The 22,788-nt window shown below is 45.7% G+C and overlaps 2 protein-coding genes across 9 annotated transcripts in view; one reads left to right on the forward strand and one right to left on the reverse strand.

Annotated features, from left to right (window-relative positions):
• KIAA0586 (KIAA0586 ortholog) overlaps positions 1-9,771 on the reverse strand; it is a 73,759-nt gene extending 63,988 nt beyond the window's left edge. For 4 of the 5 annotated variants that reach the window (XM_027717141.2, XM_027717140.2, XM_027717139.2 and 1 more), the window contains exons 1-10: positions 9,307-9,771; positions 8,565-8,641; positions 7,756-7,825; positions 6,524-6,590; positions 5,583-5,760; positions 4,964-5,197; positions 4,265-4,433; positions 3,271-3,438; positions 2,143-2,263; positions 869-1,001 (exon numbers count right to left, since the gene is read on the reverse strand). In XM_027717141.2, the coding sequence (XP_027572942.2) occupies positions 869-1,001; positions 2,143-2,263; positions 3,271-3,438; positions 4,265-4,433; positions 4,964-5,197; positions 5,583-5,760; positions 6,524-6,590; positions 7,756-7,825; positions 8,565-8,641; positions 9,307-9,556 (1,467 nt within the window). In that variant the 5' untranslated portion in view covers positions 9,557-9,771. The remainder of the gene's footprint in view (positions 1-868; positions 1,002-2,142; positions 2,264-3,270; positions 3,439-4,264; positions 4,434-4,963; positions 5,198-5,582; positions 5,761-6,523; positions 6,591-7,755; positions 7,826-8,564; positions 8,642-9,306) is intronic. The other variant, XM_027717143.2, reaches the window with a different exon arrangement.
• An 87-nt stretch (positions 9,772-9,858) lies between these two features.
• On the forward strand, positions 9,859-21,495 carry TIMM9 (translocase of inner mitochondrial membrane 9). Of its 4 annotated transcripts, XM_039387675.1 has the most exons (5): positions 10,022-10,105; positions 11,043-11,092; positions 14,924-14,992; positions 15,326-15,421; positions 20,592-21,495. In XM_039387675.1, exons 3-5 carry the CDS (start codon positions 14,954-14,956, stop codon positions 20,922-20,924), a joined length of 468 nt encoding a protein of 155 aa, XP_039243609.1. In that variant the 5' UTR covers positions 10,022-10,105; positions 11,043-11,092; positions 14,924-14,953; the 3' UTR covers positions 20,925-21,495. The 4 variants fall into 4 exon arrangements, with proteins under 4 accessions (XP_039243608.1, XP_027572951.1, XP_039243609.1 ...); XM_039387674.1 differs by lacking the exons at positions 10,022-10,105; positions 11,043-11,092 and adding an exon at positions 9,859-9,951; XM_027717150.2 differs by lacking the exons at positions 10,022-10,105; positions 11,043-11,092; positions 20,592-21,495 and adding exons at positions 9,870-9,951; positions 17,806-18,303.
• Positions 21,496-22,788: the final 1,293 nt, after the last annotated feature.

A 22,788-nucleotide genomic window follows, 5' to 3' on the forward strand; every position in this document is an offset into this window, starting at 1 on the left:
TTAAACACACAACCCACTAAATGCTACAAAATCTATACAAAAATGCATCATCTATGCTGTAGGATCTGATGAGTGAAGCTACATTTTCTAAAGATCCAGCAGCAGACAACTGGCATGTACTACAAAATATTTTTAGGGAAACAGGAAAGCTGAAACCAAGAGAATCAGAGTTATCACGTTCCAAGCTAATTCAGAGACCTGAATTTACAAGTCTTTCTTCCCTCCCACTGTGTACATTTACAAGAAGAGAGGACCCCAGCACACCTTTTTTCCACGTGGAAGCAGGTTAACAAACAGATAAGAGCCTCAGTCGTCAAAAAAACCCCACGTTGCCAGCACAGAACCAGGTTTTGTACCTCCAAAGGTACAAAATAACTGGCATAAGACACAAGGATGTGTGCCAGGCAATTCCTTGGAAAGGGCACTCCTTCCAAAGTGAAGTGGCAAAATGAGGAAAGAAGTGCTTAAGTGATCCCTTAAAGCTGACTGCAGATAAATGGATCACTGTTCTTTCCCAAATGGGAATGTTACATCACCTCTAGTATTACAGGAAGAGAGCAAGCAGAGAACAGGCACTGAAAATATCTGAAACCTTAAAATACACAAGTAAATAACTCCCTTTTTTTCTTTCTCACCTGTTTTAAGTCTGGAGCAATGGCAGCCTCTACAGTCCAGTCCATCATTCAGGCTCAAATTCCTTTCCCACACACAAAGGCTCCAATATTTCAATTAATTTTAAACAAATGTTGGTCTTTTTACAGGGGTAGAAGCAAAAGCAACACTTTTACTGACACCAGACTTCTAAGTTTTTCTCCACATTTTTTATTCCCCTTATTGAAACTCCTGGTCATTCTAACATGGATTTTACCTGGAGCATGTTGTGCATTTCTCTTCTCAACTGGCCAAGATCTTGAAGTAAATCATCTGCTTTTTTCACTGTCTTCTCAATTGAACTGTAGCTTTCAAAAGCAGGGACTGGCTCTGTATGCAAAGCATTGTGCCTGATGGGAGAAGCATCCCTGATTAAAACTCTCATGGCTCCTCATGTGGCCCAAGAAAGTAGCCAACTGTGAAACCAAGCATGAATTTAGAGTGCAAGAATACCAAACCTTCAGATAAAGTGGAATTTGCTTTTGCATCTGAACTTACAGAGAGATTACTGGGTTTTCTCTGCTTATCACTTAACACCTTGTATTTTCAACAGTGAAACTACATTTCACTGAGCAATATTTAAACTTTGGATACCTCTCCATTTGAAGCAAATAACATTTTTGTCCACACTACCATAGATCAGAGAGTATATATGTAGCAGTTTCTCACTTCTCAGTGAAGTTATGACATTACATTATTGCCTGGGGAAAATACATTTCAGACTGGATGGCTCAGAACATTTTTTCACCCACTCTAAAGCTTAGGAATTCTTAGGTGGCTGCTGCTCCTTCCCACCAAAGTGTTTTCATGCAGATCCCACAAGCAGGCAGTTCAGAGTCTCACTGACAATGGCACTTGGACACAGAGCCTGCCCAGCTGTGCCTGCACATCTGGCTGCCTGACACAACTCTCCAGGCTGCTATAATAAAAAAACCACATACTCAGAGACAGAAAAACACTCCAAGTGCCACCCACTGACCCCTGAGAAAGATGTTATGAACTATCTTAGCAACAAGCCCTCGGCTACCTGCACTACCACAGAAATCACAGAATTATGGGATATCCTGAGTTGGAAGGGACCCTCGAGGATCATCAAAGTCCAGCTCCTGGCCCTGCACAGAAAAACCCCAAAAATCACACCATGTGCCTGAAAGTATTGTCAAAACACTTCTTGAGCTCTGTCAGCCTTGGTGCTGTGACCAGTTCCCTGGGGAGCTGTTCCAGTGCCCAATCAAGTGGGGGAAGAACCTTTTCCTGAGACCCATCCTAAACCTCCCCTGACTCAGCCTCATGCTGTTCCCTCAGGTCCTGTCAAAAGTAATGCAAAAGTAGCACGGAAATACTCCAACGTTCTACTTCAAGCACAGCTTTGTCAAGCTCAAGGCCCACACCAGTGACTCTATTACACCACCAATATCTAATACACCTCTCTCAGTTTCACTAGAAAAAACAAAAACTCTTCCTCAGTTTTGGATTGCTATGTTTATTTACCTGTCCCTCTCAGAATGCCAGCTCATTTCATTGCTGTTTAATGCTGTTTTCTTGGAATACTCATTTTGCTTCAGTGGCATTTCTTGAGAACTCGGAAAATGCTCCAGAAGTTTCCTTTCACCTAAGGCATTAAAAAAGAAAGTTCCCTTTTTTTCAATATATTTAATACTTTATTTTCCTTTCCAGATATTTTCACCACTATCTAATACTCTCCAAGGATAGCAAAAATATTTTTAAAATTTAAAAATACAGATCTATTTCAGATAAGGCAAGTGACATAAAAGCACTCACACTGTGTTCCTAAGACTGCTTTAAATTAGCAAAACTAGAGTACAGATGAATGAAACTGGGGTGGCAGTGGACTGAGTCACAGAGAACAAATCTGTGCCATTATGGACAGAATGTTTCTTCCTTTGCCTCATTTCATTTATTCCTGGACCCACTGAACAACAGAAACACATGACAGCTTTGCAACAGAGACAGAAGAAGCACCTGAGAAGGATCTGATAAAGACATACACAGGTACTTTGTTAGAGCACAATGGCTGGATCCTTTAAATGTTCTTCCTCCATCTTAGATCCTCAAACAATGCTAAACACAACCAACTATAAAAAGATGTTTTATTTTTTTTTTGATTAAATGTTCAACCCTGAGTCTCATGCCACTAACCTGATCGAAAGCAGTGAAAGAAAATTACTCCACATTTGCTTTCCACCTGTTTTCACTACAATAACACAGAGAGCTTGTGGATCCATGAAAAAAATCCAAAAGATTTCAATTCAACCCGTGATAATGACACAGTTACTGAGTAGCTCCCAAGTTCTACATCATTCTGTCTAATCTTCTTGGATAACCTGATAATGAATGGGCACTTGATCTTCCATGTGAGAAAACATTTCAGTGAGCAATCAGATGCTGTAGGTTAGATCAGCACTGCCAACAAGTCTTTAATTAGTTACGAGTGACTTATTCACAAAACTAACCCTCTCCAAATGTATATTCCAAATATTCTCCATATTTGTATCTAAGTGTCACCAAACCAACAGCTCAGAACAGGTGAGGACCACACAAAGTGCCCCCCAGGCCATCCTATTCAGGCCAGTGGAGGACAGGAGTGTCTGACAATACCTTCACTTGTAGCTTTGGGAATATTTTCCTTTTCCATCACAGAGTTTTCTTTCTGTGAGATTCTCCCATGTTTTGATACAGGCTCTGGGGCACACCTGCGAGGAACTGGTGTCTTCAGAGGAGATGTTTGTGTGGGAATCCCATTACTTGGAAAATGGCTTGAAAATGCTTCAGGGAACGCAAGCAAAAGTAGTGATTTAAATGTTAACAATTTTCTTCATAGGAAAAGGTATCAGAGAATCCCAGAATGGTTTGGGTTGGAAGGAGATGATCTTTAATGTCCTTTCCAATCCCCCTGCCACAGGTAGGGACACCTTCCACTAGCCCAGGTTGCTCCAAGCCCTGTCCACCACAGTCCTGAACACTTCCAGGGATGGGGCAGCCACAGCTTCTCTGGAAAACCTGTGCCAGGGCCTCACCACCCTCACAGGCAAGAATTTCTTCCCAACATCCCATCTAACCCTGCCCTCTGTCAGTTTGAAGCCATTCCCCCTTGTCCTCTCCCTCCATGCCCTTGCAGAATCCACAAAAAAAAAATCTAGGGGAAAAAAAAGCCATGCCAGCTTTATGAATTTTTCATAAAAATGCAAAACATCACAGAGCTAGTTAAGAAAGTAAACAGGAAGAACATTTTGTGTCTCTGAATGCTATTACTAAGGGAGCAAAAAGCCCCAAACCTAATTGTAATATGAACTAGTTCATTACAGGCTTCCACACAGATTATTTCTCAGTAAGATTATTTTAAGTTAAGTCCAGGCCTCTCCTGGTGCAGAAGCACTTAGTAAACCAAAACTCTCAGTTTAATTTGAACTGGAAGAGACTGGAATATCTTCAGAATATGTGGTCTGTTACACAGTACATTAGGCAATAAAACCAATTATACTGAAGGAATGTTTACTACTCATTATTGATGTGTTGTACAATCCAATATTAATGGAAACAAAATTAATGCAAAACTAAGACTGAAAATAAGGAACTAAGAGTTTGTCTTCACCTTGGGCAGGAGCATCACTGGCAGGAAACAAACCCCTCTGAGACAAAGGCACTTGGTTAGTGAGTGATCTCTGCTCTGGCTGCTCAGGTTGCTTTGTCAGGAGACTGGAGGAGGGCACAGGACTCTGCTGGAGCCCACGGGTGTTCACTGCAGAGCTGAGGAGATGAGACTAAGAGACAAAATTACAGAGTATTCCTGAGACAGGCTTTCATTTCCCCAAGGAAAAATCTAAGCATGAATAAATACTTGCCATGAAATCATGTTAAGTGGATTTTGACATTCTATTAGGGAGAAAAGTCATTTACAACAACCTCAGAATGCAGACAGGCTTGGACATCATTCTACCCTTCAAAAAGCACACGGGGCTTTTAAATATAACTTAGTTTTTTAATTTGGTTACTTATTAAATAGAAGTTTCCTCAATTAACAAAGATCTAAACAATCTCTCAGAGGGAATGAGAACATTTCACAGTTTTTGCATTTACTTTCCACAGACACAAAGATTAGGGAGGAAGGGGAAGGAGATATCTGGGACAGAACAAGAAATAAAACTTTTCCCAAAAGCTCTAAACTCCCAAGCTGGCCACTGGATCTTTCTTTCTTTCTAATACTAAGACATAATCCAAATTATTACAGTATTAACACTGAGATACAGAAGAAATGATTAAGCTAAAGCTTCTGTATTGTGACTTAAGATACCTGAATATTCATTTGCTGCTCCTGTAGCTTTTCCAGATGCTGAATCCGCTGCACCATGAAAGCATTCATTTGTTTTTCCAGCTCACTGACTCTGTGGTGACAGTGGGGCTTCTCCTTTTGAGCCCTCATATGGGTTTGCTGTTCAGCCACATGCTGCAGGTGTCTGTCTGTCTCCTGCAGTTTATTAAGTAATGCTGAAACCGAGTTCACTTTGGCTTCCAAATCGTTTTGGACCTGCAAGAGAGGACAAAAAAAAAAAAAAAAGAAAAAGGAAGGAGTGAAATACACACTTTACTGGAGAAGTGGTGCAATCCAGAATCCTGGATTTGCTTCCCAAAAGACACAATTAAAATCCTTGTGAGCCCTAATGTTTGGTGGTTCAGTAATATTAGGAATTTTTAAAAGGTAAATCAAATGGTCTCTGTCTTCTGCCCATTCAGCCAAATCCAAAGGAGTTCCCTCTGGTGTGCTGGTCAGCGAGTGTGAGATTACAGGCACACAGAAAACAGGGAGCAGACATATTCAGGCTCTGGGGAGCTACTACAAACAATCTGAAGCTTGTTTGGAACATCTACTATTTTTAGTGGACGAAGACCTAACACTGCCACAAGCCACTTACCTTGAGGAGTGGGGCTGTGCTGGCAATGGCAGCAGCAGTGGCTGCTGCAATGGTTGTTGCAGAGTCCACTTCCCTGGCTGCTGACCCGGGCTCATGTCCAACACCTTCCCTTCTTTCTGTGGAGGCATTTCCCAGGAGCTGTACCTTCACCTCCTTAAGTACAGGAGTATTCTGAGCTCTATAAAAGCAAGTGCCTGTCAATAGCATTGTTTTCTCCATATCCCCTCCAAGCAAATGATTTCCCACACGTAGCACTAACATCACTGTATAAGCTTTTCTCCTTGAAGCTTTCAGCACACATGAAACAAATTTACTCTCATCTTTCAGGGTGACACGAGAAGTGTCTCAGGTTTATGTCACAGTCCCTAATATAAAAGGCATTTTCCTGTAACCACAACAAAGAATGTGTTTGCAGTTTGTGTTTTGTGAAGTTCAATATTCCAGGTTGGATGGGGCCTGGAGCAACCTGGTCTAGTGGAAAGTGTTGGAAGGGGGTTGGAACAAGATGGTCTTTAAGGTCCCTTCCAACCCAAACCGCTCTGTGATTTTGTGATTCCAGTAGCCAAGTCCAACTAAATTTTTGATCCTCAGAATTTCCAGCCTACAGGTAAACAGCACGTGTCCTTATCTGTCTTTAAAAATGTAACATGGTTTTGGCACAAGGTGAATTATCTTGCCTGAGTCTTCTATCACAAAATCATTAACTCCAGTAGTCGAAAGGTATTCTCAAAAATACACAAAATAAACAGTGAATGATACTCCAGTGGATGATAAAATAAACTGAAAACACCTTCACAGACAGAAAAAGAATAGTAACAGAGAACAGTAAATAATACTTTTTTCCTTGTCAGCTAAACATTTTGGCAAAAACTGAAGGGGTTATAATTGGATACCTGTAAAGAAACAGGACAGCTGAGTCACTACCAACAGCACATACTTACTTCTGCTTTAACACTGCTCTCAGAGCCTCCTTCTGCCCAGTAGCATATTGAGAAATAAAAACATCATCTGTGGGGAAGGATATAAACAAACTCTGTGGAGCTAACTGACACAAAATGTCTATTTTACAGGTAGAAACAAAGTATAATTTCAATACATATAGTTTTGCTGTGAAGAATCTGCTGCCTACACAAACCACACCATCTACTGCAGTAAGCAATTGTTTCCCTTCACTGAGTTAACAGACTTAAGTAATGATGAGAGTAAGGGAAGGCTTCATTTAACACAACTTTATATAATACTGAATGTTGGTACCAATGAAATCTAACAATTGGAAGCAAAGTCTAAAGGGTAACTTGAGCTCAGACAACTCAGTCCCTAAAATGCTGCAAATTCTAACTTGAAAAAAATTAATAAAAAAAAAAAAAAAGGACTGTGATGTATTTCCCTACAGTCATCACAAATTACAACAAATTTTCTCAACAGCTGCAAATCATGCTAAAAGGACTGCAGGCTCTCCCTCAGCAGAGGAAACAACCCCAGATGTGGCAGGTTTGGAGTTTCTCTGCTGCTGCTGCCACACAGCTTGTACCCAAGTGCTGATAAGCTGCTGCCTGTGAGAATAGAAGAGGAAACAAAAGTATTGATTTTTGGCCTTAAACAGGGTATTGATTTGTGTTTCTTTTCTCTACACAGCCCCAGATATCCAAGAAACCTGCAAAAGTGTATTTTCTTCAAAAAGTCTTCCCTTCCATAAATCTGACTGGAGCTGGCAGATTCAGAAGTTAAAGACATTGACATTGTGATTTCTTAAGGTTCTTAACTACTAAAAATATACTTTTAGGGTATAGGCTGCCTGTAGAAAAATATGCCTTTGTAGTACAATTATTCACAACAGGAAAATGCATCCAAGCAAGCCCTTCCCCTCTATTCAGAGACATGAACAGTTTGATCAGCAAAAAGAATCTCAACATTCTGGTGAACTTGTAGCAGTCCCACTCAGTTAATCACAAGAGCTACTGCAATGCCAGCAAGAATGAGGCAAATTTTGCAAAATTTAAGACTGTAAATTACAATGATCATCTTTTTATCAAAGAAAAATTTTAATATTTTCCCTCAAGAGCTTCCATAATGAAGAAAAATAAATACCTAAGATAAAATTAAAGCTCCTTTTTCCTCAAATTGATCAGTTTTCTCACAAAAAAGGGGCTATATCAGCAGATTGATGTCTTACCTTCAGGTTCTCTGCTGTCTTCCAGTAGCAGTGAAGGATCTTCCTGCACTGCAGCTTCTCTAGGAAAATCCTTCAGAAGAAGAGTAGAAAAGGCAACATCACAGCCTTTGCTTTCAGTGGCCAAAATTTTAGAAGTAGATGGAATTGTACAAATTATTACACAAATGGAATCATACCCACACACTAATACAAGGTCTTGGCACAAAACCTGTTACAATCTCCACCAGAGAATCATCTGGACTTGGCAGTCAAGAACTCACATGGCATTTTAGGGACTAAAACCTTAGAAGCACAATTCAGATTAAAGCTATATATTTTAAGTGCTGATTAAGTGTATTCTCTTCATTTATGGTCAAAGAAGTAGTAGTGAAACTATACTTGTGTAAGTTTAGCCAAAGGGCTAATCTCAAACAATTCAGGATTGCCCCCACACAGAGAATTAAGTAAGTATTAAAGAATTCCATATAAACTTATGTCCATTTCTTTCCCTATGATATGAAGAGAAAAAAAAAAATCATGGTTTTAACAAATATTGTGTCATGTGTGCCCACCTTTTCAAAGGAAGAATTACACCAGAATTTAAAAACAAGCCTTGGTATTAATTATGCAACAGGCAGTACAGCAAATAAAACCCCTCCAGACACCTCAGCATTAATATCACGTTGGCAGGAAAAAGCAACTGCAAAGTTGTTGTGCAAAGTCTGAGCCAAACATTTGTGATGTTTTCAGAGGAGCTACAGCTTTTTGAGGAAAATGCTGTTTTGTTCTCTTAGTTCAGGATTGCAGGAAGCAACAGCAACTTTTCTTACCATTTGGGATAAAAACACGGGCTCTGCATCTTCCACTGGAAGCAGAAGTTCTGGATATCCCGTAGTGCTGAGGACTCCTAAAAACAAAAGCAGTTTTACTGTGGTCATAGTCAGCTGTTGTGCATTTTCACTACAGCTTGGCTGACCCAAATCTCCACATCCCCCTTCTCTTTGAATCCCTAAACATCACGACTTTCAAAACAGAAGCAAGGGTGGACTTGGAGCTGAAGTTTATAAACATCGATGAGTTCTGAGAGCCTGGATGAGAGACTTGCTTTACAGCACGTGAAAAAGTCTCTGAAAAACAGATTATTAAACATCCTTTAAACTGGGAATGGGCAGGGATGTTTATTCCCTGTTAAACATCCCTGTTTATTCCCAGTTTAAAGGATGTTTAATAATCTGTCCCCATGGACAGGGACACCTTCCCCTAGACCAGGTTGCTCCAAGCCCCATCCAACCTGGCCTTGAACACTCACAGGGATAGGCCATCCAGAACTTCTCTGGACAACCTGTGCCAGTGTTTTACCACCCTGCACAGCTCGGCTTCTACGTGCAAAACAGTCTGGGAAAACAAGGAGTGCCGACATGTGCGGGAGGAGAATACAAAGATGCCTTAATCATGTAAGTCCTATATGGCTGCAAACACTTCTCAGGGGTTCCAGCACCAGCCTGAGCTGCCCCTGACTGTATCTTAAGGTAAATGGAGGTAAATGATGGTAAGTGATGGCAGGTGACGCACCTGGAGTGGCGCTGCGGGGGGTGCGGGGGGTCCCTGCCCTGCCCGGGGCCGGGGGGGCTCCGTGTGCGGCCGAACCCGCCCCGGGGACCGGGCACGGACAGAGCCCCTCACGGAGCTTCTGCACCGCCAGCCTCACCGCCCGCCCGGGGGGCTTCTCCCCGCGGGGCCCCGTGGAGCGGATCAGCACATCGCCCGCCGTGAGGCTGACCAGGGAATCCCGGCTGGAGCTGGAGCCGCTCTGCGCTTCCATGGAAGTGGGTGGGTGGGTGGGTGGTGGCGGGGGGGGAAAATCTCACACAGTGGCGGCCTGAGGGCTCCGGGGCGCGGCTCCCTCGCAGGTCGCGGGCGCGGCCGCCGTGCCTGGCGGGCAGAGAGCCCCGTTCCAGCCCCGCTCCAGCCCCGCTCCCGCCGCTCCGCCTCAGCCGCTCCCGCCGGCGGCGCGCGCTGCCATGGCCACCGGCGTTCCTTCCCCTAAGAGCGTCCGGCGGGAAACGCCGCGCCCGGCGGGAGAAGGGGGAGCGGGGAACCGGCCGATTCGTCAGTTCTTGTGGCGAATCTGCGGGGCCTGTGCGGGGCCGCGGCCCTTCGCGTGCGCCCCTCCCCGCCCCGCGGCGAATCTGCGGGGCCGCGGCGCGCGTGGGGCCGGTGAGTGCGCGGGGGGGACGGGACGGGACGGACCGGGAGCGTTCCTGAGGGACCGGGAGAACCCGGGAGGGACAGGGAGTGTTCCTCAGGGACAGGGAGGTGTCCTGAGGGACCGGGATTGTTCCTGAGGGACCGGGAGTGCCCGTGAGGGCCTGTGAGTGTTTCTGAGGGTCCAGAAGGGCTCCTGAGGGACAGGGAGCGCCCTTGAGGGGCCGGGAGCGCTCCTGAGGTGCCGGGAGAGCCCGTAAGGGACCCAGAGTGTTCCTGTGCGGCCGGGAGGGCTCCTGAAGGGCCGGGAGCATTCCCGAGGGACCAGGAGAGCCCGTGAGGGATGGGGAGAGCTCGGGAGGGCTCCTGAAGGCCCGGGAGAGCCCGTGAGGGAGCGAGAGTGTTCCTCAGGGACGGGGAAGGCTTCTGAGGGACAGAGAGTGCCCGTGAGGGTCCGGAGTGTTCCTGAGGGACCGGGAGGGCTCCTGAAGGCCCAGAAGGGTTCCTGAGGGACAGGAGCGCCCTTGAGGGACCGGGAGCTGTCCTGAGGGACGGGAGCATTCCCGAGGGACCGGGAGAGCCCGTAAGGGGCCCAGAGTGTTCCTGAGGGACCGGGAGGGCTCCCGAGGGCCCGGGTGTGTTCCCGAGGGCCGCGGAGCGCTGGTGAGAGGCCGGGAGCGTTCCCTGAAGGACCGGAGCGCTCCCTGAGGGGCCGGAAAGGGAAAGGGCGTCCCTGCCCGGGGGTTTTCCCGGCGGGGAGAAGGGCGCTCCGTGCCCGGGGTTGTGCCGGGGTTTGGCTGAGCAGGGGGAACCCAAGGTGCCCTTGGAAGGGGGAGCTGGAGGATGGAGCGAAAGGAAAAAAAAAAATAATCGATGCGAAGTTTTTTTATCTCCAGCTTTTGATTTTGTAGGGTCAGAAGTGTCAGCCAGGTCTGATCTAACTTAAATAGGAGACACTTATGGGAAAGGGTGTGTTTCCTCCCAGGACAGGCCCTCGCACGTGTTCGGCGTGTTCAGAGAGGCTCTCGGGGCTCTGTTTTAGCACTGACTGTGGTAACTCACCTTTGGTGTCAGATTTCTACAATTCATCTCTTTTTCTTCAGGGTCCAACCCAAATCCAAGAGACTGTGGGTTAGAATAACCTGTGCTCCAGGTACAGCTGCTTATCCAGCCTCCTTCTGACCAACCCCTTTCTCACCTCACCATGTGATTCTTGATTCTTTAAAGGCCCTTGGCCTCTTAAAATCAATTACTTTGAGTTTTTAAAAATCTAATACCAATCAGGTTTTAGCCTGATGATCCCCAGCAATAAAGAGAACTTTATAGGCTGTGGGGGCTTTATCTTGATATAGTTCTTTGCATCTGTATTTTTATTCTTTATCTTGACACAAGTCTTTGACTCAGTGTTTTTATTCCTCTTTATTTTGGCACATTTCTTTGACTTGATGTTTTTGTTCTTCCTTGTCCTTTTCAGAAACACTCACGTGGTGTTCACTGTGTACAACTGGAAGCAAAGGCTTTAAAAGATATTTATCTTTATCTTGATAAAGCTTTATCTTGATAAAGTAGGTGTTTACCTACATGTAATTCAGATGTTAATCAGGATAACAAGCATGATGGATTTATGGTGTCTCTCCACCACCTCTATCCCCAGGAAAATGCAGCTCCTCACAAAAATGTGGAAAAAATCCACCCCAAACACAGGGCTTGTTTGGCTTCCATGGGACAGGATTCTCCTGACTCCAGATTAGGTCATGGACAGGAATGGTGGTTACTTGGGTGGGAAAAGAAACTTCCTCCAAGCGCTTCACCTGTAATAACTCCAGGCTGGTGATGGAGGGAGGCTTTTTGGTCACCCAGCAGTACAGTAATCACAATTAAAAGTTGTGTTCCAATTATTAGCACTTAGGAGTTAAGATCATGATCCCCCTGCCTCCAGAGGTCTGGAGGCACAGCTGGGGAAGCTGCATTCCCACAGATCAGAAGTTTTAGAAGAGTTCTGACATCTGTAGTTCTGGCTCCCGTTCCTCCTGCCGTGCTCAGGATCCTTCACCTAATCACTGGTTTTAGTTACAAACCAGCTTTTCCTTAAGAAGTGGACTGTGTTTATGTTTCCATGGCAATGGGAGTGGCAGCCACAGCAGAGGCAACTATTAGAAGCATTTTCCAGATTCTAAAACTGAGCTGGGAGCTGGGGTGGATCTTGCACAGAGAACAGGTTTGAATGGGCTAAAGGCTGTATTTGCTCAAAAAGGATGGAAAACCCATAATACCTAAGAGAAACCAAAACCTCAGGTTATCCTTAACTGTTTATTTTACTCAGAGGGATTTGTCTTAATGTCTCTTCAGAACATCGAAACATATCTGGAATGGCTCCAGGGCCTTTCCAGAAGGGAGATTTCTCGGGCTTGCTCCTCTCCCGGTGACCCAGCACACCTGGACCACGTGGCCCTTGCAGCAGAGGTTTATTCAGAGATCTGCTTCCTTCTGTGTGACTTGTTTAAAAGTGCAGTCCCGAATTTCCAAATCACATTTAGCCCAGAGGAAAGTTATCCAGGCTCTCTAGGATTAAAGCTGAGCACTCTGGAGTGGTGTGAGCAGCTCTGTAGGGAGCTCTGAGGGGGGTTAGTCGAGATGCCAAGCCCTGGAATGGGGCTCTCTCATCCCTGGTTTTTAAGCATTTTTTCAGAGGTTGGAAGGGAAAGGGAGAAACAGCAGGAAAGCTTGAAATGATACCTTTACCAGACATTAGAGCAAACCAGATATGCACATTCCTGAGAATGCCCAGGTAGCACATTTTTAGGTGTTCAGGCCTGTGATTTACAGCTAAAGGTGCAGCAGAGCTGTGGGATTTCACTGCTGGGCTGTGGAACGTGTGAAACACCTGCACTAGAACAAGGGCTGCAGACACTGACAATCAGATGGTGCCTTTGTTCTGATGTGAATCAGAGTCTTTCTCAGGTGTCAGAGCTTAGTGAAGCTGCAGTTTCAATCTGCAGTTTTGAATCTTGCCAAACTAGTCCAGAAAAACAGACCAGGTTTGCTATAAACAGAAGTTACGAAGCAACACTGAGTGTGAGAAAATGGCACTGACTGTTGAAGCTTTGAGCTTCCTGTGCTTGGCAGAGGCAAAAGTCTTTCCTGTGGTTTCTGTCTCTTTAATTATCTACCTACACTGACCTGGGAGAATTGTCACTGTCCTTATTTTCTCACAGGCTGAGAAATGAGAGTGGAGTTGCCATCCCTTTTCACCAGTTGTTGTCCCCCATAATACTCATGTCCTAAAAGAAGTTAGAGGTTTACGATGGAGAAGGAAGACTGGAGAGGGACTATGGACAAGGGCCTGGAGTGACAGGACAAGAGGGAATGACTTCACACTGACAGGGGGCAGGGATTGGATACTAGAAAGAAATTCTTGGCTGTGAGTGTGGTGAGGCCCTGGCACAGGTTACCCAGAGAAGTTGCTCCATTCATGGAAGTGTTCAAGGCCAGGTTGGATGGGGCTTGGAGCAACCTGGGATAGTGGAAGGTGTCCCTGCCCATGGCAGGGGGCTGGAACTGGATGATGTTTAAGGTCCCTTCCAACCCCAAGCAGTCTGTGATTCAGTGACAACCTGAATAACATCTTGTTTCTTCTTAACCACCATATTCTGTAGATTCTCCTTCAGAATAACCTGTGTGCCCATGAGGAATTCTTGGTTGTGGGGATGTCCATCTTAAATCCAAGAATCATACGAGCACTTGACCTCCAGTCCCTGAATTGGCCTCCTGTGCAGGGACACAATGTGATGTTAAGAGGCAGATGTCATAATCCCTGTGCTGCTGGGAAGGGGTGTAGGGAGAGTTCATCCTTGTGAGAGCTCCCTGGTGCTATTTTTAGTTGCTTAGTTTTCTTTCTGTTGTAGAAATAATTGTTACTGTCTCTTTGTTCTTGTTCAGGCAGCTTGTGTACCCCTTCCCTTCCCCCTGCTGAGAGACTGGAATAGTTAAAGCTTTCTAAAACATGAATGTCTTGCCCAAAATTTGGCAAAGCATAACAGAAGATTAATTGTGAGGAGCCTTTGCTAAAGGGCTAAGTGAAGTTTTTTTCCACAAAATGATTACTCTTCAGTGCTCATTTTTCTTCCACAAATTGATATGAATTAGACTGAAGGAGCTTCTTCTCATCAACATGTGATATTAGTTTGCACTGTCATCTGTGATAGGCCTTAGATAATATGGAAATTAAGGGAAAAGGAAGACTAGGTTTCAGTATTCCTCCAGGAAACGTGCAGGGATGCTTTCAAGCCTTAACTTGTTTAGTGTGCTGGATTAGGACTGTGAGTCTTCCTCGAGGATGCTTGCTTAAATTCTTGGATCGATGTTTCTTTGTCTGTTTCTTTTCCTTTAAGGCCATTCTCGTTCTTCTGTGTTTTCTCGCATTTCATTCACTCCAGTCAAGGACCAGAACGTTTCCTGTAGTTTTAAGTGCTTGGTGCAGCTACACAGAAACCAGGCCCTGCTGCTCTGAGTCAGCCTGGCTTGTGCTGCATTTATTCAGAGGGGCTGCCAGTTTATATTTGCCTTTCTTCCTTACTTTTCACAGATGGCATCTAAAGTCACTGAAACTCTTAAGGCCAGAAAATGTTATGGCTTTGCTTCTCCCCCAGCTCCTGCCCTAGTTTTACTTTGTGAGTTTGACAGCACTTAAAAAACATAAATAAGGTATTTTATAAGTTACTTCAGCTGTTTGAAATGCCTTAAAGTGTTTCAAGGACAGCAATTAACAGGTGGATCTGGGAAGGTTTTGTACCTGGAATTATTGTGGATGTTCTTTTCACTGAAGACATTTCAAATAGGTAACTCCCCTTTGAGTGAATGACTGGGAAGTTTGCCAGCAAAGTCCCATTTAAACACACTTCAAGGATGTATAAAATTCCATTCTGATGTAAATGTTGCCGTTCATATTTATGCTTTTTGTGTGAAACTTGTCTTTTATCTTCAGAACAGGTGACTGAGCCACAGGTGGTGGAATATGGCTGGACAAATATCGGAGTCTGACCAGATCAAGCAGGTGAGATATTGCATTTGTAAGTGGTGGCTTTGAAGACCTTTTACTACTTTGTCACATTGAGTGACAGGTGTAGGGCATGGGGAGGAAATGTAAGTTATCATCTGGGTTAAGACTAGTTCTGTAGCAACCAAGATTTAAACATTTGACTGTTGACAAGCACAGTTAATATCTGATTCAAGTAGGGGCAGCATTTCATGCTGAAACCTTCTGACCAAATTTTTGTAGTGACTTATCCTTTGGTATCAGTGTCACCAGCTGGGCCAGGCAGGTGTGTGTAAGAAAAATTAACACAGAATTTGTTTTTAATACTCATTGTCCGGTTTTTATTTACAGTTCAAGGAATTTCTTGGCACATACAATAAACTTACAGAAAACTGCTTCCTGGATTGCATAAAGGATTTCACCAGCAGAGATGTGAAACCAGAAGAGGTAGGTAATTGCTTCTGATGACCCTTTCGTAGAATTGCTGTTTAACATTCCAATTTCAGAAGCAACTTGGAGAGTTTTGATCTTTCCAGTGGCTAAAAACCCAGGCAGGAGGTTCTGCAGTGGAGAATGGGGGCCCGGCATGTTGCTTTCAAGTGAGTGCCCCATCCCTAGAAGCGTCCAAGGCCAGGCTGGACAGGGCTTGGAGCAACCTGGGCTAGTGGAAGGTGCCTCTGCCCATGGCAGGGGGTGGAACGAGCTGGTCTTTAAGGTCCCTTTCCACCCAACCCATTCCAGCAGTAGGTTGTTGGTACTACACACACACAGTGAACCTGCCCCATCTCTGTTGAGTACTGGCTGCTCATTGCAGTTGTGTCATTCCCTGAGCTGTCAGCGGAGGTTCTTGTGTCCCACCTTCTGAGGGATGGTGACTCCATGGACATGGAAGGTGCCTGCCTCCAGCACATCTCAATCTTTGAACAATCCCGCTGAAATAGTTGTTTACTTACCCACATTCCTGCATTGCAGTGTGTCCTGGGAACACGGGCCTGCACAGCTCTGGCTGTTAAATCCACTGCTCTGCACTGCAGGGAGCTCCATCACACAGTCACCTGCAGAAAACATTAAGCTCTCGATGAGATTAGTTGCATGTTTTTGCTTCTGCTCCTGTTGAGAGGCTGTTTCAGAGTTAATAATTTTGTTGGTTAAAAGTCTAATAACCTTTGTTTGACTCCACTGGAAGGGAAAAAAAATCCTGAAGTTATAAACCAACCTTTATTTTTAAGCATTTTCTGCCTCCTCGGAGTTCAACTCCTCAGTGCAGGCAGAAATTATGTCTCCTTTCAGCTCGGGTTCTGCTGCTCTGGACAAAGCTTTCTTACTTCCAAAGACAGATTTCTTCTTTCCCTGATCTTCTCTGCATCTGCTTTAGTGGAATTCTATTACAGGTCATAATTATTCTGAATTAAACATTATTTAGGTCCAAAACATATTCTTAGGTTCTCTGAGCAACCTGGTCTAGTGGAAGGTGTCCCTGCCCATGGCAGGGGGTTGGAATGAGATGAGCTTTAAGGTCCCTTCCAACCCAAACCACCTGGTGATTCTGATCTGCCTTTTTTTGCTTCTGTGAGTTGCAGAGGGTCCATGTCTGGTAGAACAGGAGCCATCTGTTAACAGGGGAACTAGGAAGAAACTTTCTTGTGGGAAGTTTTGTCCATAATTAGCCATTATGGGATTTCTTGCAGAGCACGTGTCTCTGGCCCCTGCTGGGAACAGGACACTGGTCTAGATGGACCACTGCTCTGATCTGCTCTGGAAATTCCCATGTTCCTCTTTAAAGTCGTAGTTTTTTATTAAATACTTGAGATTAATACCTCCAGGCATCTCCTTTGGGATTCTGTACTTGAATAAACAGCTCCTGACCTCTTTCCCTGCAGCAAGTCTCCACTGCAAGTCTAGACTTCCCAGGCATGGTGTCACAAATACCACTCCCTCTGGGAGCACAGGCTTGGGGTAGTTCCAGAATGTGTTTTTTCCTTGTGAGACTTCACTCCTGCTCAGCAGGTTTTGCTGCAGCTGATGCCAGGCCAAGGTGTAGCTGTGTGGGGTTTGGTCTTGTTCATTTTCATCCCTTCTGCTTTTCACATCTCTTTGTACTGAGCAGAACCAAAGCAGTTTTCTGGTTTTCTAAGTCATCAAGGAAAGTGTTTGGCTTTCCTTTCTGTCCTCCTGCAGTGACAGCAAGGTTTTGAACCCTGGCACAGAATTGGTAGAACTGGTGGTCAGAAAGAATCTCACAACTCTTTATCTACACTTAAAGAAAGGAAAAAAAACCCCACTTTAAATTTTAAACATTCTATGGATGGAGTAGTCCTGGTATTTACTTCCCTGTCCAGCAGACTGATGTGCTCTGGTTGTTTTGCTGAAGGGTAACCAAGCAGGTACGAGAAAATTAATAGAGCTAAGTGGGAACAAGGTTAAAAAAAGGTTAAGCTGAGCTTGCAGAGACTGGACCATAAAACAGTATGTGTTTGTAAACAGAATTAAAACAAAATATATTAATTTAATAGATTTATGATTTATTGCAAAATACAGAGTTTTAATTTCACGAGAGGAGCCCAAGGATGAAATGGTAATATATCCTAGATCCTAAATGTTTTCCATGGAGGCTTTCATATGAGAATGAATACTAAAAGGTGTTTCAGGCATCCCTCAAAAACTAAACCTCACAATTAAAGTTCCCATTTTCTACTGCCCTCATCTTGAGGTTTAACAGTATGAGATGTGCTCACCTCACTGTTTGTCCCTGTATGTGATGATACTTTGGGTCCTGGCTGGGGAAGTGTTTTAAGTATTGTTTGAAGCCTTCTGTCTCCCTCTTCCTCCAGATGACCTGCTCAGACAACTGCCTGCAGAAGTATTTAAAGATGACACAGAGGATCTCCATGAGATTCCAGGAGTACCACATCCAGCAGAACGAGGCTCTGGCAGCCAAGGCAGGACTGCTCAGCCAACCTCGTTAGAGGAGAGCCCTGTGCTCAGACTTACCAAGCTGTGCCAGAACACAGTTGGGAATTCCTGCTGTTGGGATGTGTGTCCAGCAGCTTGGAACAGAGTTCCAGGTACTGCTCAGACAGTGGGATCCATGAAGGGTTAAACAGGAAGTCAGTCATGGTGGCCTGGCCATGGAGTCTGTCTCCGAGGTCCTTTTCACTCCACAGTGATGTGGATACAACCCTTCCCCGGGCCCACAGACTGGTGTGTTTGAATTCCAAGGGTGGTGGGAGGGTTAAACTGCCTTTTGCTGGGACTGGTTGAGATGAATCAATGGAATATGGGAAATACATTTTTTTTATTTAATTCAAATAAAATCAGTGGGAGCTGGACACAGGTTTGTATGTTCTTTCCAAAGATGCATTTTTGGGACACTGGGAGCAGTTGTGTTTGCTGGGGGCTCTTTGCTCAGCTCCTACAGAGTCATGTTCCTTTAGTGCTGCTTCAAGGTGCTGACAGATCCCAGAGTGGGCTCAGGCAGGGTTGCTCTGCCAGCTTTCCCCCAGGGTATCTTTGCCTCCTGCTTCACCCTGTCATTCCCAGGGACACAGGGTGTCATTAACATCACTCGTGCCCCAGGCAATGCCTGTGCACTCCTTGTTTCCCTCAGGGAACCCCACAGGGTCCTCCAAACCCAGTCCTGGCCTGAGGCACTCCAAGCACTGAGCCTGCTGGCAGCTTTCCCGCTGCTGGATGAGTCCAGGGAAGTTTGGGTTAGGAGACACCTCAGTCCTTTGAAAGGACCCTGATAGCTGCAATCCCTCCCTCAGGCCATTGGTGCAGGGGAATGGTGGTGAACAGGACATTGTGCTTCAGTTCTAACTCACAAAACACAGGGACAGAGGGAACTGAACATCAGGAGCACCAGTTCTGAGATTCCAGGTGAGGAAGACTGAACCAAAGCTGTTCCACACCAGCTGCCTGGTTCTGTTTGTAGAGAGGCAACACAAGGAACAGAAGTGGCAGGAACTGTCCACAGGCTTTTGTGTTGTTCCCTTCTCCAGCTTATTTCCAGCAGCAGTTTGAATGAATACTTTCCTCCCTGTTTATTCCTTCTCAAACTCTCAGCTGTCCAGGCTGTGGATTACAGGCCCCTGATGGCGGCACAGTGCACCTGCCCCTTCCACCAGACACTGGTGTTTAAAACTGCCCCAGCTCTCCATGGAATTCTGTCCCTGTGCCTTCCAAAGGTGGAAGAAACCAGTATGATCCCACAGTCTCATACACCTGTGTTTTGTCCTCGCTGTAGCACAGCTTTTCCTTGTTATCTTGGAGATGGCCAAGAGCTCACTCTGAAATAGTGAAGCCTAAAAACCAGCCCAAATAAGGCAGCAAGTCTCCAGTATCCTGGATTTTAATGGAATAACGGGCTAACAATGTCCAGATTGTTTGCTGCAATCAGGCCACAAATGTTATGGCCATTAGAATCAACACATCCATAGTAAAGGGTGAAGGCTTTCCTTAAAGCTGGCATTTGTTAAACATTTGAAAGTAATCCATGATGGAGAATTTCCATTTGATCTTTATGTGCAAAAAGGTGCTCAGAAAAGTGACTAAAGAGGTTAAGTGATGGAATTGGAGGATTTTCATGTCTCCTGGGCAAAGTGCCCTGAAGCTGAATTTAGGGGGGGTTAAAAAAAAATTATGGTTTTCCCTCATTTCAGTATTTGGGGGTAGGAAAATAGTTAAATATTTATTAATACAGCTTTCCTGTAGAAAAGGTTAAGCAAGTGTTAAAGGGACTGAGTTCATAAATTACTCACTTTCAGGTCTGCATAACTAGTTTTGTCCAAGCTCTGTTTCACTCCAAAAGTGTTGTAATCTTTCAAATCCAAGTGACTGGTGGAATACAGATGATACAAATACATTTCAGCTTGGAAACAAAGTGCATCCACGTAACTAAAGCATCCATGTGGTGCAGGAAGCAACAGGGAAAACTTCCTTAACAGGTTAACTTGCTTTGCTGAGGTTTAACTTCCCTTTGCTTCCATGACAAGTTGGCACATCCTGATGGCCACCTCAAACTGTGTCATTGGAAAAGATCTCCCAGTAACCATGTTTTCTCTCCCAGTGGTACATTCCAACCTCTATGACATTGCTTAATCTGGAACAGTCTCCATCCCTCTCCACTGACTGGTTTGGGTTGGAAGGGACCTTAAAGCTCATCTCATTCCAACCCCCTGCCACGGGCAGGGACACCTTCCACTAGACCAGGTTGCTCCAAGCCCCATCCAACCCGGCCTGGAAAAATTCCAGGGATGCTTTTCTGAAATAGCCTCAAGTTTACATGGCATAATGAAGTGCACAGCCAAAATCAGAATAAAAATGGGATTATGGGTTAGTGCCTGGATCCTGAGGGAAAGGCAGCAGCACTTCAGCTGAGGTGTGTGGGGAGAAGGTGAATCAGCACTCCTGAGGTGCAGGAATGGAACCAATTCTGAAGGAAGGAGGAGCAAAGGGTGAGAAACAGTGTTGCTGAGGAAGGAATACTGAGAAAGCTGTGGAAAAAGTGAGCCAGAGGGGAGGTGGGAGGGGAGGGAACCGGAGGGCAGCCTGCCAAAAACTGGCTGGATGAAACTGAGCTGGTAAACAGACACTCACTGGGAGCTGTTCACTGCAGCAGAGACAGAACACGGATCCTTCCTTCCCAAAGGAGTGTCTGCACCCAGAGGCTGGAAACACACAATTCCTGTCAGCCCACAGGGAGCAGAACCATTCCAGCAGCGAGGGTCAAACCAGAGCCTTGTTCCAGAGTGCCCCGGACATCAGCAGTGCCGCCAGAGCCATCGGATCAATCAGCTGGAAGATTATAATAGAGGCTCCTTGGATTCTGTCCAGGATAAAAGCAAAGCCCGAATTTATGTCATCCCCTGCTGAGAGGCTGCAAGGGCTGAGCTCTGTTGGGAGGCAGGAAAAGGAGCTGCTGCAGCCCCCTGTGAGGGAGTGGGGGTGAAACACCAGCCTGGCTGTGCTTCAGTGCAGGGAGGCAAATCCTCTGCTCTTGGACATACCTGGCTCTGAGAACTGGAGCTCAACAACAGCTCTTTTTTCAGCATTTCTCTTAGCTGGGTTAGGAAGTCAGCACATGGAATTTGAGGAATCTCGTTAACTCTTGGGAATCCATTAAGCTCAGCTCCCAAATTCCTTGAATGAGCGTGGCCCACACTCTAAAACCTGTAAAAGCAATTAGAGCTTGTGACACTTAAACCTGAGCCTGCACCCTGAGTTTCCAGCAGAGAGCATGGAAAGAATTCTACAAAGTTACAATTCTGCTTTATCTTAGAATGTTTTAAAAGTTGTGTTTTACCTTAACTCCATACTCCTTATTGTTTTGGTGTTGGGCTCCATCTGCGAACACCCAGGGAGCATTCAACATTCAACCTTTAGTAGTTCAGGCTGTAAAATGATGGTCACATCTTTTCCCAGGATTTTTCACCCACGGAAACAGATGTAACTGAAAGACATACAAAAAGAGCCTAAATTGGTCTTAAAATAAATGTCTACACTTACACAGTGCTTGAACAGCCCGTGGTTGGTTACAGTTTTTTATCCTGTGACTCTTTTGCCTCTAATCCAAGGGAAGGTGAGAGGGCTGCAGGGGGAACTGGGCTCACTGTACATATCCAAGGAAGTGCACCTGACATATCATCAGTTGTTTGTGTAACGCAACAGGGAGCTTATCTAAATTTCAAATAATTAAACAGAAATCCAGTTGGGGCTATTTCTGTGTTTTACAGATCCTGCCCTTGCTGGGAGATAGAACTGGATCCTCTTTCCCTCTCCTTCCACCCAGGCCCACGGGGCATTCCTGTGTGTGCTGCTGCCCCAGGGATCTGCCAGGAACTCCGAGGTGTGGCTGAGGGAAATGAGTTTCAAGGCTTCGCAGCCAGGGACGGTCTAACCCCCCTAATCAGTAGGAAAGGGGTGCTGGCCACCTCTCCTGCTCTTTTTTCTGCTTGGATCCCTGGGAGAAAGTGCCTCTGTGTCCCACAGAATACTTGGATTCCCTGGGGACGGTGGCAGGGCCTGAGGAGAAGAGCTGTGGGACCTCAGTGCTATCCCCTCCTCCCTTGGGACCTGGTGGCTCTTCTGGCCCCTTTGTGGGGATCTCCATCCACTGATCACCCTGTGGATTGTCCCTTCCCCTCTGGGGTCCAGCACAACGGTGATGGGAATGGTGGGTTCTTCACAATAAGTCAGGGAGAACGGACACGTACAACAGCATTTTTACAGTAACAACTGGAATTAGATCACAGGAAATACATTATTGACTACCTTTTCAAATTAAACTGTTGTTATATTTCTGTCCAGACTGCACCAGGGTGGCCGAAAGGCACGGGGAGGTGGCTGGGTCACACCACAAGGCACCTGGGGCAGCAGGGGCAGGATCACCCTGCAGTGTTCTGAGACACGGAGACTCCTGGGGCACAAGCAAAGCTCAAAGCCTGCACTGACCTGCCAAAATGCACACAGGGGCTGCCTGAGCCTATGGAAAGGCAACGGGGAGTCCTGGGGCATCCCAAAAGGCTGCTGCTCAGCAGGGTGTTCCTTGGATGCTGCCTTGGCAGAAAAGTGATGAGACATTGCAGAGAGGTGGGTGATGGGGACTGGGCAGGTGGGATGTGCCGGAGCCAGGACCAGCCAAGGCCTTGGATCAGGAACACAGAGGACAAGGACCGACAGCCCATGTGGAGAGGAAAGCTGGGCAGTCACCAAGGGGCCTCTGTCCCTTCCCCAGCCCAGGAGGCTGAGGTGGGCTCGGCCACTGGGGAGGAAACAAGGATAGACTGAGCCCCAGGGGAACAGAGCCTGCCTGA

This window comes from Pipra filicauda, unplaced genomic scaffold, assembly GCF_003945595.2.
Source record: "Pipra filicauda isolate LSUMZ 115617 unplaced genomic scaffold, ASM394559v2 scaffold581_size553298_pilon, whole genome shotgun sequence".
NCBI lineage: Eukaryota > Metazoa > Chordata > Aves > Passeriformes > Pipridae > Pipra > Pipra filicauda.

Coding starts and splice junctions, on each gene's coding strand:
- TIMM9 (XM_039387674.1), top strand. CDS start 14,954: ATGGCTGGACAAATATCGGAGTCTGACCAGATCAAGCAG. Junction 14,993..15,325: donor AGTCTGACCAGATCAAGCAG/GTGAGATATTGC, acceptor TTTTATTTACAG/TTCAAGGAATTTCTTGGCAC. Junction 15,422..20,591: donor GAGATGTGAAACCAGAAGAG/GTAGGTAATTGC, acceptor TGTTCACTGCAG/CAGAGACAGAACACGGATCC.